Raw genomic sequence first — 19,139 nt, 5'->3', positions numbered from 1 at the left:
ATTTCCTACCTTTTTTCTAATGTCTTCAGTTTTAACCTACAGTTCATGACCAATAAATTGTGGTCAGAGCCAGGCTGTACAGTAGGTATGTTTTGATGTGGTAGGGATGACAGCTGTCAAAATGCAGGTACTATTGGTGGTTGCTGAATTTCATGCGGGAAAAGTTGTGGATGGGGCCATCAGAAAAAAGGAAGTCAACATCCAAGAAGGTGGCACTCTGGGTTGAGGAGAACCAGGTGAAGGAGATGGGAATGAAGGTGTTGAGGCTGTGAAGGAATGAGGATGAGGTGCCCTGAGTGTAGAACACGAAGATATCATCAATGACCCTGAACCAGACTAGGAGTTTACAGTTTTGAAAGGCTAGAAACATTCCTCTAGAAGGCCTGTACCTTCCTCTCAGAGGAGAGGCAGCTGTAGTTAGAATAAAGTTAGTAAGGTGTATTAGGTAGTGTGTCTGGAGTTTGAAAAACTCTGGGAACAGTAATGTTCAATAGCGGTAAGACCATGGGCATGAGGGATGTTGGTGTATAGGGAAATGGTGCAACAGTGATGAGTAGGGATCCAGGAGGTAAAGGGTGGGGATAGTGGGGAGTCATTGAAGGAAGTGGTTGGCATCTTTGACATGGAGGCTAGATCATAGGTAACTGGTTGTAGGTGTTGATCAATGAGGGCCAAAATAGGTAACTGGTTGTAGGTGTTGATCAATGAGGGCCAAAATTCTTTCAGTGGTGGCATAATTGACAACTACAGTGCAGTGTCTAGTATTTTTGGGTTTGAGGATTTTGGGGAGTATGTAAAGGTGTGTGTGTGAGATGTTATAATGGTGAGGATGGAAATGGATTCAGGGGAGAGGTTCTGGGAAGGACCTAAAGCTTTAACTAGGGATTGGAGGTTGGACATCTCGTATGAGATTGCTGTTGACTTTCCAACATGGAGTTTCCATTGTTTGAACCCTGAATTAAACTGGAGGCTATGTTTGACATCTGGTACAAGATCACTGTTGACATTCCAAACTGGAGTTTCCATCATTTGAATACTGAATTAAACTACATGAAAACATCAAGTACTCTGCCTTTACTGCCAGTAAATTTTGACTGCAGATTTAATGAACACTAAGAAATTGCTATGAACAGTTACCACAAAATGGTGCTATATCTATACTGGGGACAGAACTGACAGCTTTTGGCACTCATGTGATGTATCTTCTGTAGTCTATATAATTTTGCCGTCTTTGGCATTTACATTAGTTTGACAAGACCCAGAAATAGTGTCTCATCTGAAAATGGTGGCCAGATATGCCAAGCTTATTTTAGGGTGCAACAGCAAGCCCAAAAAACTACTTGAAACTAGTATTCTGGGAGAGCCTGCGTGGTTACTTACATACTAACTCTATTTCAGCTTGTTTTTAAGCTGGTTTCTAGGAATTTTATGCACATTATTTTATTTAGTGCATGGTCATTCATTCCTTTTCCTGGCATCAGCAGGCTATTTTTGTTCATGGTATAATATGAGTCTTAGTGAGATTAAAACTACAGATACTTGCTGTGAACCCATAATCGGAGCTCTTTTTTTTACATAACTAAGAAATACACATGCATTGTAAAACATTTACCACTTGAATCTAAGTCAGAAATAAACAACGGTTTGGTAATGTTTACATTCAGATTCTTAAAGTTCGTCAATTATTTAGATATACTGCATTTATAGTTAATATCAACTATACACATCTTGTGTGAACCACTAAGATAGTGCATTTGCTGTGCCATTGGAATATCACTATAACAACATCTAAATAAGATAATATGAAATAAGTTTAATTATGTATTTTGGTTCACCTCTTTATCAAAAATACAACTTAGTTTGAAAAATGTAGGATATTGTTCTTTTGAAATATGCAGCACTTAAAGCAAGCAAAGGCAGTGATGTCATTAATATTGTGTGCCACTGACAAAGAGGAAAAAATGTCACCCTTCATACAGACATCTAATGTAGATAGCATAAACAACATTGCACTTTGTACCTTGTATACAGCAGAGCCTGCAGCTGCACATGCGGCTAGCACAACTCCACCCAGTGTTCGACTTTTAGTGATTCCATCCATGTAAGCCAAGAGTGCAATGCCAGTGTCACACAGGATAACAGCTACAATCTGTGGTTAGAAATGGAGCATATCAATATTTAATCTAATCTTAGGTGAGATATGTAGTTGATAAAATATGTTTAGGATACTCTATTGAGGAGAAGCTTGTTGAGATGCAAGGGAATAGGCTACATTAACAACTTGGAGAGAGCAAAACTGTATCACTATAACTTTCAGTAACTAGCTTGAGCATTCCTATCAGCCATGATTTTATGCAATATAATATTTATCAAGTAAGGTTCATCATCCTCTTATTTCTTTTGGAACAGGGAAAAATAATGAAAGGTAAAAATGGGAGACAGTGACTAAATTAATACTTGATTTTTCTTTTTGAAATGCTGATGCACACTTAATGAGGATCACAACTGGATTTCATGACTGTGAACACATTGTTTGGAGGGCTCTGATCTTAATTTTATTATTCAATACTTAATTACACATCTATTGAACCTAACCACAAAATTAGTTCCCTTAAACACGTTTTATTTGAAGAAATGTAAGCAAAATTTGAAAAGTAATAAACCAATTCAGCTTTGTGTTCTTTTTCTCATAAAAGACAGTCAGAACTAAAGAATGAATTCTGCTGTTTTCTTGCATTTAGATTGTAGACTCAAAAAATATACATTTGAACTGTAGGTAGTTTAATTTTATTTTGTAATCTGTCAAACATTCCAGAATGCTGTTCTTCCCAAATATTCAGTAAACTAGATAAAAAATCAGTAGTGTCATATCTCTTGAAACTTTCAGCATAGGACAGGAACATATAGAGGAACTACGGCATAAGTTTAAAAGAACAGTTGGCCATGCACTGAATCGATATGTACTCAGTAGAACAGTCCATAATGGGATGAAACCTCCGTGGTATACAGTCAGATGACATACTGAAAGCTTTGGATCAAGTCAATCTGGTAGATGCTGTATTTCTGGATTTCTGAAAAGCATTTGACTCAGTACTACACTTATGCTTATTGTCAAAAGTATGATCATATAACTAACAAGTGAAATTTGTTAACTAGATTGATGGCTTTTTGGTAGGGAGGACACAGTATGTTATCTTTGATGGAGAGTCATCATCAGATGTTGAAATGTCTTCAGGTATGGCCCAGGAAAGTGTGTTGGGACCCTCCCTGTTCATTTTGTATATTAATGAACTTGCAAACAATATTAATAGTAAAATCAGGCTTTTAGCAGGCGATGCAGCTATCTATAATGAAATTTATAAGATTTAAACATGGTGCAGAGATTGGCGGCTTTCAGTAAATGTTCAGAAATGTAAAATTTTGCACTTCACAAAACAAAAAAATGTAGGATCCTATGACTATAATATCAATGAGTCATTGTTGGAATCAGCCCATGCATACAAATACCTGGGTGCAACACATTGAAGGGATATGAAATGGAATGATCACACAGGTTCAGTCGTGAGTTAAGGAAGTGGTAGACTTTGGTTTATTGGTGGAATACTGGGGAAATGCAATCAATTGTGAAGAAGCAAGCTGGGATCTCTTTACTTCCTCTCTTGTTTTGCCATTTGCCTCCTTCAAATCAGTTTTTCAGTTTTCACTAATTATCATTAACATACATGAGTATAATCTACATTTCCATAAAAGAGGAAGGTTGGCCCTCAGTCTTTGGAAATGTAACACCAGATCTACTTTTGTGGTTAGTTTTGTGTATGTAATTAATTTTCTAATTTATTTTGAATATTCCTAGTTAATATCTTTTGTTATAGGGTGAAATCAGTAAATGTCGTGACTTAGATTCTATTGTTGACTTAAAAACGAATATAAATTCTGTACTAATTATAAAAATTTGGAAGAAGAACTGTTAGCATTCTTAAAGTATTTATTTGGCTCTACTCAAAAACATATTAGCAAAGCCAGCCCTTAAATAATTCCAAAGTAATTATCTGGTATGTCAGAAATATTCCTTGCATAACTGTAGCCCTTAAATAATTCCAAAGTAATTATCTGGTTTGTCAGAAATATTCCTTGCATAACTGTATCCGTTAACTTCATGACTTGGTTAGAATCATACTTACAGAAGAGAAAGCAAAGGGTTGTCTTAAGGGGGACAGCAACAGCATTAACATCAGACTGGGGAAATATAAAGTATGGAGTCCCACAGAGCTCAATTCTTGGGCCATTAATTTTCCTGATCTACATTGATGATCTACCAATCAAAATTAACAACAGAGCAAAAATAATAATGTTTGCCGATGATACAAGTATCCTCGTAAAAGGACCCAACTCCACAATGCTGGATACAGCCATGACAGTCTCTACTCAAGTACACAAATGGTTCACTGCGAATAGCCTAACCTTAAATATTTCAAAAACCAATATGATACAGTTTCTGACAAAAAATAAAATAAAATGAAGCTCCTGAAATACATATTAACAATCACAAAATTAATGAAACCACACATACAAAATTCCTAGGTATCCAGATAGACAGTCACCTAATATGGAAAGAACAAATTGATCAGCTGGTCAAGAAACTTAGCTCGTCATGCTTTGCACTAAGAGCTCTCCATCAGTTAGTAGACAGAGAAATAATGTTGTTGTCATACTTTGCATATTTCCATTCTGTTCTCTCCTATGGCATAATATTCTGGGGAAATGCTGCAGGTGTTGAAAAAGCCTTCAGAATACAAAAACGAGCAGTGAGGCTAATATGTGGGGTCCCTAATGGGACATCTTGCAGATGTCTCTTCAATCTCTCAGGATACTTACTATCACAGGTCAGTATATATACTCACCGAAGTTATTTGTAGCCAACAACAGGGAACTGTTTCAGAAAAATTGTGACATCCACAACCATGACACAAGACAGGTGAACAATTTTCATCAAGTCTCTGCAACTCCCACTACAGTACATAGGGGAGTTACTGAGTCAGGTATAAAGGTCTTCAATAAGCTCCCCATCAATATAAAAAAGGAAATAAATAATGTACAGGTTTTCAAAAGGAAACTAAAATTATTTCTCATCGAACAAACTTTCTATAAAATGAATGAATACTTAGAGTTATGATGTACAAGAGTGGGGGAAACTGCCTAAGAAAAGCACTCCCTTAAAGATAAAGTGTGATGCTGTTACTTGTAGTTTAACTGAAATTGTGGTGATAAAATGTAAATTTATCTGTTTCATTATGAGAAAATGTGAACTCCCATGTATCCCACTCTCTTGAGCATTCACTTAAACCTCTTCTTAAGGAATGCAGTTAAAACCTGTATTCATTCAAACCATGACCATGAAGAAAATTTACTTACTTATATATGTCAGTAGCATAAAAATATGCACTGTCACTTATTCTACTATTTTAAACAATCACTTAAACTGTTTTTGGCATAATGCAGGCTTTAATACTGCATGCAAGTAATTGTTCTTGTAAAATAAACCAATGTCTGTGCAATGTGATGAATAAATGTTAATGTACTACTGTAATTGCATCAACTGACTTGTCCTATATTACTTGTACACTGACTGTATAATATGTAATCAACAGGACCAAATAAATAAATAAAAATTTAAACAAATAATTCAGCCCAACCATTGTTGTAGAAGAAACTGTTAAAAAGAAGGAATTTTTCTATATAGTCAGTGAATTGAATGACTTATTTATTTATTGTAATTTCTGTAAATTAAACATCAAACAATGTATAGTTTCAGTGCCTATTATTGTGAGGATGTATAAAGGACAGATTTTTGGTCCCAAGTCAGTCAGTCCAAGGCCGATTTTCAGTCGGGAAGTCTGTATCGGTTAGAGTAATAAATGGAATCAGTGTAACACAAATTAGGCTGTGTGTTAAAACAATGACAGTGTCTGTTCAATTTATTTGAGAAGTAGTGTTAATGTACCTAATTATTCTGCAAGAACTGTGAACTGTGTTTAGGTATTTACTACTCACAGATGTTCAAGAGCAAACTATTGTAGCAATATGCTGATGTCTGTCTGCAAACTATTAATGAGGCTTGGCTTATTGTTTACCAATAGTGAACTGGCCATATAACTGTGTAATATTGGGGGGTTGTGAACAGTGAAAGTAAAGAACTGTGAAACACAACTGTGCAACTGTCAGTTACATCTTTTACAGTAGTATTGAACTTCCACCCCGCTACTTTTCAGCCAGTACCACAATGCAGTATGTCAACACCGAGGACTAACAACCAAGAAATAAAGCAGGCAAACGTCACACAATCTACAATGGAGATTGGTTACAAATCACTCATGTGACCTATTCTAGAATATTGCTCAAGTGTGTGGGACCCGTACCAGATAGGACAAGCAGGGGATATTGAACACTGAAGGGCAGCACAGACGGTCACATGCTTGTTTAATCAAGTGGAAAATGTCATAGAGATACTGAAGGAACTAAACTGGAAGGCTCTTGAAAATAGACGTAAACTATCAATAGAAAGTATGTTAACAAAGTTTCAAGAACCAGCTTTAAATGATTACTCTAGAAATATACTACAACCCCCTTTGTATGACTCACATGGGGATCACAAGGATAAGATTATAATAATATTATTGCATGCAGTCATTCTTCCCACTCTCCATATGAGGATTGAATGGAACAGGAAAAGTCCCTAATAACTGGTACACTGGGTCATACCTTCTGCCATGCACCTCATGGTGATTAGCAGAGTATAGATGTAGATGTAGAAATGTTCTCACACCAAATTCTGACATTGCACAATTTGTGTGTTAAGTTGTTTCATAGCTTTAAGGTGCATAAAATACAGGTCTTTTGTTTTAAAGATTTCAGACTTGAAAACAGTGTATCTTTTGACACAGCGTTTAGATGCATAAACTGTATGTCTTTTGTTACATGATACATAAATAGTGTTATGTTGTAAGTTATTTGTTAAAAATGAGTATTCTGTGAATGATCAGCTGAAGAATAAATTATTGAATCAGTGGCAATTAATGTTTGACTGAGCACAGTCAAATACTTGGGGTTCCCTAGATTCCATGAACATGACTGCATCTGCAAATGAGTTTCATGCAGATAGGTGCAACAAAAAGACAGTCAAACAAGTAAGTTCATGACTGAATTAGACAATATATGCTCACACACTCTTGCAAAAGCAACTCACATGCACATGAACACAGTCTCTAGCTGCTGAGGCTAATTCAAATGAAGGCCACTCCAGCCAAAAGCTTACTTGTTTGACCATCTTTTTGTTGGGCCTATCTACGACTCAACATCTCTGCTATATGGTGAATAGCAATCTATCCTTTTCATAATCTTGTTGTTGTTCCATCTTGGATTTTCCATTGATTGATTTCATTGATGTTTATGATTTTATTAATATTGATAACTGGTTTTGGCTTTGTAGCCATGATCAAATTAATTTTACAGCAGTTATACCCAAGCAAACAGTCAGTATGATGAGCAACCATTTCTGCCCCAACAGGTCATACATAGTTCCTCTTATATAATTATTTTTTTGTTAACTGGACTTCTCCTTTGGTCAGTTCCACATTTTTAAAGGATTCTATGGTTTGCATCAATGATGAATCCTCCTTATGTTCAGCAGCAACAACATTTAATGTAGCAATGACTTTGATTTCATCCACGGTACTATGTCCAGCCATACTATTCCTTGAAAGGCAGTCAGTGCCCTTGTGTTGGCAGGCATCCATTTTTTGTACAACACTGATATCATAATCCTGCAACATCAGTACCCAACTTGCCAGTTGACCTGAGGGAACCTTTAGGTTAGTCAGTCAACATATACAATGGTAATCTAAATGACTAATGGAAAATCTCATATAAAGATGTGAAACAAATACTAACAAAGAGATAGAAGGGCTGGCCAGTACTTACCTCAGCTCAGTACAGCCGATAGATACACAAAAAACAGAACCAAAAATTTACGTTCCTAGCTTACGGAACAAATGTTTCTTCATCAGGGAGGAGAGAGGGGAAAGAAAGGGAAGAAGGGAAAGTAGATTCAGTTACTCACAACCCAGGTTATGAAGCAACAGGGAAAGGAAAACAGGGAGGGTAGCAAGGATGGAGGCATGGTTGTCAGAGGGAAGCCAAAGATATTCTACTGTAAGTACTGTGCCAGCTTCAAACCAGTACAGTAGAATATCTTTGGCTTCCCTCTGACAACCATGCCTCCATCCTTGCTACCCTCCCTGTTTTCCTTTCCCTGTTGCTTCATAACCTGGGTTGTGAGTAACTGAATCTACTTTCCCTTCTTCCCTTTCTTTTGCCTCTCTCCTCCCTGATGAAGGAACATTTGTTCCGAAAGCTAAGAATGTAAATTTTTGGTTCTGTTTTTTGTGTATCTATCGGCTGTACTGAGCTGAGGTAAACAATGGTAATCTGTCACAACATTGAACCATTTGCCAAATAAATATGACTGGAGCTTGTTCTCCCAAACAGCTGCAAGACATTCTTTGCCAACTGTAGAGTAGTTCTTCTTGGAACTGGAAAATTGGAAAGTACTCTGGAAGCATAAGCTGTCAGCTTTTCAGCACCTTCTGTAGTGATTCGAGAATTTCTGTGTAAATTCTAGAACCACTCAGCCTTCTACCATCTCAAACATGATATTCTGGATATGAGTGTGGGACAGTAGAATCCTACCTACTGCACATAATATGTTTGTGTGTGCAGGTTTAAAATCAGTCGCGGGAAGAACATAGATGCAGCGGACCAATGGCACTGACAAGTACCTGTCGTGCAATCCATTGATGTTTTAGTGAGTGTGTAAGGAAGAACCATGGAGTTTATATGCAGCTTTGTGCTTATTGGGTCACTGACTATTGTTATTAAAACAAAGACAGCTGAAAAAGAACTCTTGAAAACTTTGACATAACCTTGCTATAGGCAAGACTTATTTTCTGATTTATGTTAAGAAAAGTTATGGTATCAAATCCAACTTTCTTTAAACTGTAATTTAATTTGTTTCTGATGTTTGACTGTATGAGGGACTTACCAGAAGTTATATACTTATGTTGAAAGTGAGAGTTTTATTGTGTATGAAAGACAAATACATCGTTCACTTACAAAAAAGAGTCTAAAAATTCCTGTACCTAGCATTATTCAATGGAGAAGAAGTCAAGAGAGTTTCCAGCAGCATGCTATCCAGTAAAGAAGAGTGGCTGCAAATTCCAAGTAAGTCACCTCGTAAAGAAGTGGAAGGTGGTTTGGGGGAATAAACCGAAATAACCCAGATTCACACCCACACTTCAAGTCGTCAAGTCGGAAATGTTAGACTTCCTGGATTTGTACTAGAATTGCCCCTATTTCAAAACGACTATTGTCACTTTGAAGTTCTGTCTCAGCATTCATATCAGAGTTAACATGGAAAAAGGAGGAGTTGCAACATACAGAAATGTTTGACACAAAGACAAAAATACTGGAACAAATAATTTTTGCATAAATCAGAACTTAGAAGTATCTGCTTGTGCTTTGTTACTGCAGAATACTTCCCTGGTAATTGTAACAGTCTACAGCTATTTATGACAAACTGAGATGCATTGTTAAGATACCTGTTAGGCAAGAAGAAACAGTTAGTAGTTTGTGGAGATTTCAATATAGATTTCTTAGAAGCACTAACAAGAAAAATGAAATGGACTCATTATTTGTGTGATTCAGACTAATTTCAATAGTCCATTTTTCAACTCATGTTTAGCGAGATAGTAGGACATTGGCTGATAACATTTTTTATGGTGGTGCTCAGGCTGAAACAATAAATGTGTACACTTTTTTAGTGTACTATCTGATCATGATGCACAGTTAATAGAAATAAACAATATAGCACCCTGCATCCCACAGGGAGGTTCATATAAAACAGTGAGGCTTATTAATGAGAACAGAATACAATCTTTTAAGATTAAGTTAAAAGAGGTAGTATGGGAAAAGATATATACAGTGACAGAGATGCTAATTTCAATTTCAATATATTCTCTAGTATATTTGTGTCAATATTTGAATGTTGCTTTCCTCAACCGTTATTGAGAAAAACAATTTCAAAAATAAGTCACAGAAAATGAAGTGAATTAAAATCTCATTTATGTAAAGGACAGAATAAGTCAAGGTCCAACATTACTTCCATACTTCAGTAAATACTGTAATATTTTCAGACATTAAAACATGTCATAGTTAAACCTGTTTATAAGAAAGGTGACAAGAAAGAGTTAAATAATTGCTATCAAAGTTTGTTTACAGACTTCTTTTTCCAAAACATTTGGAAAAGTAATGTCTTCAAGAGTAGTGCTAATTTTAGTACCAACAATTTACTGAGGATATCACAATTTTGATTCCAGAGCAGTTGCTTGACTGAGAATGCTATTTTTACATTCAATCATCAAATATTACAAGCCATAAATAGTGAAATATTGCTAGTTGGTGTTCTGTGCAACCTTTCCAAGGCATTTGATTGTGTAGATCATGTTGCACCCTTAGAAAATCTCAAATTTCATGGAACTGAGATCTTTACACACAAATGGTTTGAATCATACTTTAGAAAATAATGCAAAAGTTGTGTTGAATAATTCAGACAATGCTGAAAGAGCAGCAAACTAGTGACTGGGGAGAAATCACAAAGGGAGTCCCACAGAGTTCAATTTTGTGCCCACACCGATTTCATGTATAAGTGAATTACCTTATTAACATTCAAAAAGCAGAACTGATATTTTTACAGATGATACTAGTGTTATAATAAACCCCATTAGAGAGAAAGCCTTATAAGAGATTTTGAGAGAAAGCACTATATTCAGTTCTATGCAGCAAATAGAGTCATCTCAACAATTGATGTAGTACATGAAGAGGAGTTGGTAAACCAGGTAGAATGCTCCAAATTTTTGGGTGTACATATTTATGAAAACTTGAACTAAAGCATGCATATCACTGATGAGGGCAAGCCATGATGTCGGGATCACAGATTTACTTAACCCTTTAACTGCTCTGGTGTGTTAATGCGCGCGCCTTTGTACCTGTCCCTGTGTGCTCTGAATGTGTTTACACGCACCACCAGTCCTTCTACCTGGCACTCTGAACATGTCTATGCATAGATACGTGCAGAGTACCAAGTAGAAGGTCTGGTGGCGCACGTAGACACGTTCAGGGCACACAGGGACAGGTACAAATGTGCGCGTGTTAACATGTCCAGAGCAGTTAAAGGGTTAAAACCTTGTACACCTTTAGCAGGCCATTAAAACAACAAAATGTGCAAGTAGTAATGTGCACTAACCAGACAATTTTGGGAAAATCACAACAGAAGTTTTACGTGTCTCTTATGTGGCTTATGTATCTGTGCATAGGTCTCAGGCATTAGAGTTCATTGTGGTCAAATGGTTAGCATTTGAGCTATAAAAGACAAATTCTTGTGAGATGATGGTTTGACTCCTGCTCAAACTTAATTTTAAATCTATATTATTTCTCATCACTGGTCTACTATTTAATTTATATGACATTTGAGCAGTAATATAATTAAAAAAACCACTTGTATCTGCATGAAGTTTTAGTGAATTTCATGTTATTTGACTACTTAATATTCTTAATTAAATTTAATTATTAGAACAAACATATTTATAACTATTGACAAGTAAATTAAGAAAATGTATGCCTGTCATGATTTGCAAAATCCCTTATACATGCTACTTTGCATCTCTACGCTTCGAGCTGCAGACACAGAGGCAGGCCCCATTTAGCAGCTAACCTACATGGTTGTGAGATGTTGCTGTTGTAGCAAGCATAAATAGCATAGGTGTAACTCAATTGAATATCACAGGATTTGCATTTGTACTACAAAAATGAAGGTTTGAGCGGGAGTCGAACTGTTGCTTCATACATGTTCGTCTTAAGAAGCTCGAATGATATACAATGTTGGAAAGGACCAAAACATTCTTCATGAATGAATGTATTGTTTTGCCATGTCACTGGGCCAGTTCTTCAGTTTTACTCTTCATTTTTTTTGCTACCCTAGTCCCTTAACCAGCACAAAATGCATATATTCTACCTATAGATTTATTTACTCCTATTGAAGAATTCACCTATAGCATAGAAAGAGTTGTCACGGAGATATAATTTCAGTTTATTTTTGAAACTATTACTGCTGTTTCTCAGAGATTTTACTTCAGCTGGTAATTTATTGAAAAGCATATTTTACTCCTTTCTGTGCCAAAGATAGGTTAAGTAGAGGATAGTATAAGTCTTTCTTTCTTCTGGTATTATAATCATGAATGTCACTGTTGTTTTTAAACTGGTCCATGTTGTTGAGAACAAACTTCATTACTGAGTACATGTACTGTGACACTGTTGTAAGAATTCAAACCATTTTAAACAAATGCCTACAATATGTGTGACTATGAGCTGCACACATTATTCTAACCACTTTCTTTTGAGCAATGAACACTTTTTGCCTAAGTGTTGAATTACCAAACAATATTATTCTGTATGACATCAGAGAGTGAAAGTATGGAAAGTATGTTAGCTTGCTAATTTCTATATCCTCAAAATTAGGAATTATTCTGATGCAATAGTCACTGAACCTAGTCGCTTTAGCAGATCCAAAATAATTGGAGCCACAGTGACGTAGATATTTTGAAGTACGTGGCATCTCCCCCAAACAAGCTCACATCATAATGACACTCAAGTCCAAATCCAAAAGCAATATCATCAATGAAATATATCGCTTAACATTGAAAGCAAGTGTACTACGAACATCAGTGTACAACCACCTCGTAAGTGGAGAGAGCAGCTATTTATACAAATAGTGAATATTCCAGAATGCTGGTATTTATAGAAACACTGAATATTATAGAATATACAAACATTACAATCATGTTTCAACAACTTCCAGCAATCTAAATAACAAACAATTGCTGGTGGTCTGCATACCAGCCAGCCAGCAATGCAAAACACTGTGCTTCACTGCATGTGCCGTAGCATGTGGCAATATTTCATCATGTCTGATAATGGCTAGGGCACCACTGTCATTTGTGTTAAAAGTTGTTAGCAACCACTTGAAATATTTCTAGTAACATTCAGAGAAATTGAAGATTTATTGTGAAACATACACACAGATTTGTATGTGGTGGGCAAACAAAACACAACCTTACTTTGATTTTCCTGTTGTCACAAAAACTGTTCACCTAAGTGTGTTGAAAGTTACATTATGTATACACTGGGTCATCCAAAAGTCCATTAAGTTTTGAAAATTCAATATTTTACAGAATAATGTATGTAGAAAGGTAAAAATTAACACATGCGCTTGAAATGACATGGGATGTACAAAATGACTGACAAACAGCACTTCATATGATACAGAAGATTAATTAGCATAAAAATTTATTTATAGCAAAGATGATGTTCTTTCTAACAAAAAAAAGTTCTAATCATGATTGATATGAAAAATCCACAGCACACTGTGACTTCCTTGTCATACAATAGGTTCCTCATGACAGTTCTCGTGTTTTTACTAGCCCAAATTCTGCAGTTATAAAGGCTGGAACACCCTTTGAGTGTGAAGTGGGTTTTGTCAGTCCACAACACATTGGGCAACCAGTTGTCATCTTGCCCAACCTTTTGAAGTGACAACCAGTTGTCATCTTGCCCCACCTTTTGAAGTGCCCTCACCACAAATGCCTTCCATGTCACAATACTGGTGGCTAACAGTTCATAATGATGCTGGAATTTTTACAGGTGACATTGGGAGGTATGCCTTAATGCTCTCCATATGTGGTGCATGGAATGCTTGTGTGATGTGTGACTTCACAAGCACTGACTTCACCATGTGGAGATGAGCTCACTTAAGTCTCCAGTTCTTGAACTGTCCGAGTAGATTAGATTAGATTAGATTAGATTAGATTAGATTAGATTAGATTAATACTTGTTCCATAGATCATGAATATGACACTTCGTAATGATGTGGAATGTGTCAGGTTAATAAAAGATGTCTGTACAAGATATTACATTACACAAAATATTGCATGACACTAATGTTTAAGTTGGTTTTTTCCCCCTCCCTTAATTTATATCTAAAAATTCAGCCAATAGTAGAAGGAGTTGTCATCTAGAAATTCTTTTAATTTATTTTTAAACGTTGGTTGGCTACCTGTCAGGCTTTTGATACTGTTTGGTAGGTGACCAAAGACTTTTGTGGCAGCATAATTTACCTCTTTCTGTACCAAAGTCAGATTTAACCCTGCATAGTGAAGATCATCCTTTCTCCTGGTGTTATAGCTACGCACACTGCTATTACTTTTGAACTGGGTTGGATTATTAACAACAAATTTCATAAGTGAATATATATACTGTGAGGATACTGTGAGGATCCCTAGATCCTTAAATAGATGTCAGCAGGATGACCGTGGGTGGGCACCAGCAATTAATCTCATTACACGTTTTTGAGCAATGAATATTTTCTACTCAACGATGAATTACCCCAGAATACGATGCCATATGAAAGCAGTGAATGAAAGTAGGCATAGTAAGCTAATTTACTGAGATTCTTATCACTGAAATTTGCAATAACCCTAATAGCATACGTAGCTGAACTCAGACGTTTCAGCAGACCATCATGGTGTTGCTTCCAGTTTAACCTTTCATCAATGGACACACCTAAAAAATTTTGAAAATTCTATCTTTGCTACAGACTTCTGTTCAAAGTCTATATTTATTACTGGAGTTGTGCCATTTACTGTACGGAACTGTACATACTGTGTTTTATCAAAATTTAAAGAGAGTCCGTTTGCTGAAAACCACTTAATAATTTTGTGAAAAACATCACTTACAATTACATCACTTACTTCTTGGATTTGGATGTTATTACTATACTTGTATCATCAGCAAAAAGAACTAACTTTGCATCTTCATCAATGTGGAATGGTAAGTCATTAATGTATATCAAGAACAGTAAAGGACCTAAGATCAAACCCTGTGGGACCCCGTACCTGATTAGCCCCCAGTTTGAGGAATCAGCTGTTGTTTTAACATTACATGAACCACTTATTTCAACTTTCTGCATTCTTCCAGTTAAGTATGAATTAAAACCATTTGTGCACTGCCCCCCTCAAACCATAATGATTTAGCTTATCTAAAAGAATTCCATGATTTAAACAATCAAAGGCCTTGGAAAGATCACAAAAAATACCAATGGGTGATGTCCAGTTATTCAGAGCATTTAATATTTTGTCAGTGAAAGTGTATATAGCATTTTCTGTTGAAAAGCCTTTCTGAAAACCAAACTGACATTTTGTTAGTACTTTATTTTTACAAATATGGCAGGCTACTCTTGAATACATTACTTTCTCAAAATTTTTTGATAGAGCTGTCAGAAGAGAGATTGGGCGGTAGTTGTTGACATCCGACGTATCCCCCTTTTTATGCAATGGTTTTACAATGGCATATTTCAGTCTATCGGGGAAAACACCCTGCTCCAAAGAGCTATTACATACGTGGCTGAGAATCCTACTTATCTGTGGGGAACAAGCTTTAAGTACCTTGCTGGAAATGCCATGAATTCCGTAAAAGCTTTTACTTTTCAGTGAGTTTATTATTTTACTGATTTCAGGGGGAGAGGCTGGTGGAAATACAGTTGTTTCAAACTGCACAAGTATGGCCTCTTCTATTAGTAGCCTTGCCTCTTCTAATGAAGATCTAGATCCTATTTTCTCCACAAGATTTAAAAAATGATTATTGAAAATATTTTCAATTTCTGATTGTTTGTTAGTACACTTGTCATTCAGTTTTATGGCACTAAAGTCTTCCTGTGCTCTTGGTTGCCCTGTTTCCCTTTCAATAATGTTCCAAATTGCTTTCATTTTATTATCAGAGTTACAGATCTCAGACATGATACACATGCTTCTGGACTTTTTAATAACTTTTCTTAGTACCGCACAATAGTTTTTATAATATTGAACAATTTCGGGGTCAGTACTCCCTCTTGCTGTTAGATACATTTCTCTTTTACGGTTGCAAGATATTCTTATTCCTTTAGTTAGCCAAGGTTTTTTATATGTTTTCTTGGAATTATGTTTAACTACTTTCTTGGGAAAACAATTTTCAAATACCCTTAAAAATGTATTGTGAAATAAGTTATAATTCAAGTTTGCATCGGGTTCCTTATACACTTCATCCCAGTCTAGCTGCTGTAGGCTTTCCCTAAAGTTTGCAATATTTATATTGTTAATTGAACGCACTGCTTTGAAAGTCTGATTTGTTATACTGCATGGAGCTATGTCATGTACTGTAACTAGCTGTGCACCATGATCTGAAAGACCATTCTCAACAGGATAAGCATTTATGTCCTTAAACTTATCTTGGTCTGTAAAAAAGTTATCTATCAATGTCCTGCTGTTCTTTGTTATCCAAGTAGGAAAACCAATGACGGAGCTCAAATTGAAAGAACTGAGTAATACTACAAGGTCATTCTTCCTATTACACTCTTTCAGGGAATCAACATTGAAATCCCCACAAATGATAATTTGCTTCCCCCTGTCTGACATATAGCACAACAAAGCATCCAAGTTTTCTAGAAATAGCTGGAAATTCCCCGAGGGGGACCTATACACTGTTACAATTATGAAAGTGCCATCATTTAGTTTTAGTTCAGTGGCACATGCTTCCATATGTTGCTCTACACAAAATTTTTTAGTTTCTAAATTTTTTACACTGTGGAAGCTCCTCTCATCATATTATCTCTACTTACATGTGCAGCTAATTTGTACCCATTGATGCTAACCTTTTGCATATCTGTGACAATGTGATGCTCAGACAGGCATAGTACATCTATTACATTCTCAGTTTCTATATCTTCTAAACAAAGCAGAAACTGATCAATTTTATTCTTCAATCCCCCAATATTTTGATGAAATATACTAACATTATTTTTCACTTTACTTTTGTGAGTATCTTGAACTTTTTTAACATCTTTAGTACTTGCCTGGCTGAGTTTCCCACTGGACACTGATCTTACGTTAAAAAAGAGTTTCCACCATGAGATGTAGTTCTTCCCCCCTTTAAATATCCTGCTATCAGCCCAGCCAGTTTACCCTTCCCTTTCTTGTTGAGGTGTAGGCCATGTCTAGTATAGTCCCACCTACAGAGTGAATCAACAGGAACCACACCAATGTGTGACCCTGCACCAGATCCAAGTAGCCATTCCAACTCCAAATTAACTCTCCTGACAGAAGAGCTCAAATGAGGTCGGTCGTGGCGCTCCATAACCGACACAAACCCATCACTGGTATGACTCAATGTTGATGCAATCTTTGCCAGGTCACACTCTATGCTGTACCCCAGATCTCTGTCAATACTGTTGCCCGGCCCACTCACAATAACCACGGTATCTTCCTTAGTAAAGCCTCTACATAGTGAACCTAAATCCTCTGTAATCTGCCCCAGTCCAGCACTAGGTTTGAAAAAACTTGTGACCTGGTATTCTGACCCTAATTCATCCTGCAGAAGTTGGCCCACACCCCTAGCATGCGAACTACCTAGCAACAAGACTTTATTTCTCTTTGCAGACTTCCCTACATTCTTATTCAATTTGCTTCTGGAAGCTTGTTGAGCCCTGTCTACATCTACTTCTGTGAGAGGCTCATCAGTTTCTGACTGAGGCAACAGGTCAAACCTATTTTTTACATTAATAACAAAGCTGTCAGAAGGATTTCTTGGCCTGTTCCTTATGCCTGTTGCCACTTCCCACCCCTGTTTACCCTTCTCCCCCCTTAACCTGCCCAGTTCTTGCCTAGCCTCATCTAACTCAGCCTGAAGGGCAGCAATTTTCCCCTCCTGTTCCACAATCTTTCTGTCTCTACTGCATAGCCTACAGAACCACTGATGAGTCTCGCTCATTTTCCCAATTTCCACGCCACTAAAATCACCCCAATGAAAAAAGTTACTACATCCATCACACCAGACCCAGGAGCTAACGATTCTACGGCACGTCATGCACTTTACACTCATGGTACAAATCGATCTTAGTGACAGAAAGACAATTAAGTTACCGGAAAACAATGTAAATACGTGTACGAAAAATTAGTCCTACTTGCGACAATGTAAACAGTGGTTCAGAAGTTTGTTACTGGAAATTACTTAAGAGATGACGATACTCTACAGATATAAAGGGGCAGCAAATGTATTTAGCACACTAAACTTGTGTCTGGCCACCCACTGAAGGGGCCAATCATGTAAACAACCCATGCCTTTGAACTTCATGATGATTTTCTTCACAGTAACACTTGTTACAGGACTTTTATCCGTTTGAATACTCTTCTAATGACGACAGAATCAAAAAGCTGCAGTAGGAGGTTCTCCATTCTAATCATAATGCTTCACAAATATTGCCTGTTCTCATAAAGTTAACATGCGACAATTGCTGGCGCATATGACTCCCTCTCTCACTACATCTCATTTTATAAATGATTCTCATGCAGAAGGGATCAATAGTGCGTTGCTGTGCAGTGCCACATGTTGGCTGGTTTTTGAACATGTTTTTGGTTTAAACAAAACCCCATGTCATTTCAACATGTGCTTCAAATTTTACCTCTAAATCTACATTATTCCATGAATTGTGCATTTTAAAATGTTACTGAACTCCTGGGTCACCTTGTATAATGTGTACATCTCTAAATGTGATAAGAAAACTCAAGGAGTATTTCTAACAATGGAAATCCCAGGATGGAATAAATGCCATATTATGAAAGGATAGACTGCTACTCACCATACAGAGAAGATACTGAGCTTCAGACAGGCACAACAGTCTTTTAAAGAAGGCAGTCATTAAAAGAAGGCAGTCTGCTAAGACATTTGAGGTGTTTATTGACAAGTTAGTATATGATGTACTTCACAAAATATTTTTGCTACTATTTTGCACAAAAAATATCCCCTAGCATTTGTATTTGTATGAGGCACTTCAGTTCTGAAAACAGTCTCCTTTTTATGTGATGTACTTTTAGCAACAATTCTGCCACTCTGCAAAGACATGCTGGAAATCAATTTTTGAAAGGTCCTTCGGAATCGACCCACAG

The 19,139-nt window shown here is 36.6% G+C and overlaps 1 protein-coding gene across 11 annotated transcripts in view; it reads right to left on the bottom strand.

Moving 5' to 3' along the window:
* Positions 1-19,139, bottom strand: part of LOC126253109 (putative thiamine transporter SLC35F3) — a 708,458-nt gene that overhangs the window by 225,324 nt on the left and 463,995 nt on the right. For all 11 annotated transcript variants that reach the window (XM_049954222.1, XM_049954231.1, XM_049954240.1 and 8 more), the window contains exon 8: positions 2,021-2,149. In XM_049954222.1, coding sequence (XP_049810179.1) covers positions 2,021-2,149 — 129 coding nt within the window. The remainder of the gene's footprint in view (positions 1-2,020; positions 2,150-19,139) is intronic.

The sequence above is a fragment of the Schistocerca nitens genome, chromosome 1 (genome assembly GCF_023898315.1).
Source record: "Schistocerca nitens isolate TAMUIC-IGC-003100 chromosome 1, iqSchNite1.1, whole genome shotgun sequence".
Classification (NCBI taxonomy): Eukaryota; Metazoa; Arthropoda; class Insecta; order Orthoptera; family Acrididae; genus Schistocerca; species Schistocerca nitens.
This window is presented reverse-complemented; position numbering and strand designations above follow the sequence as displayed.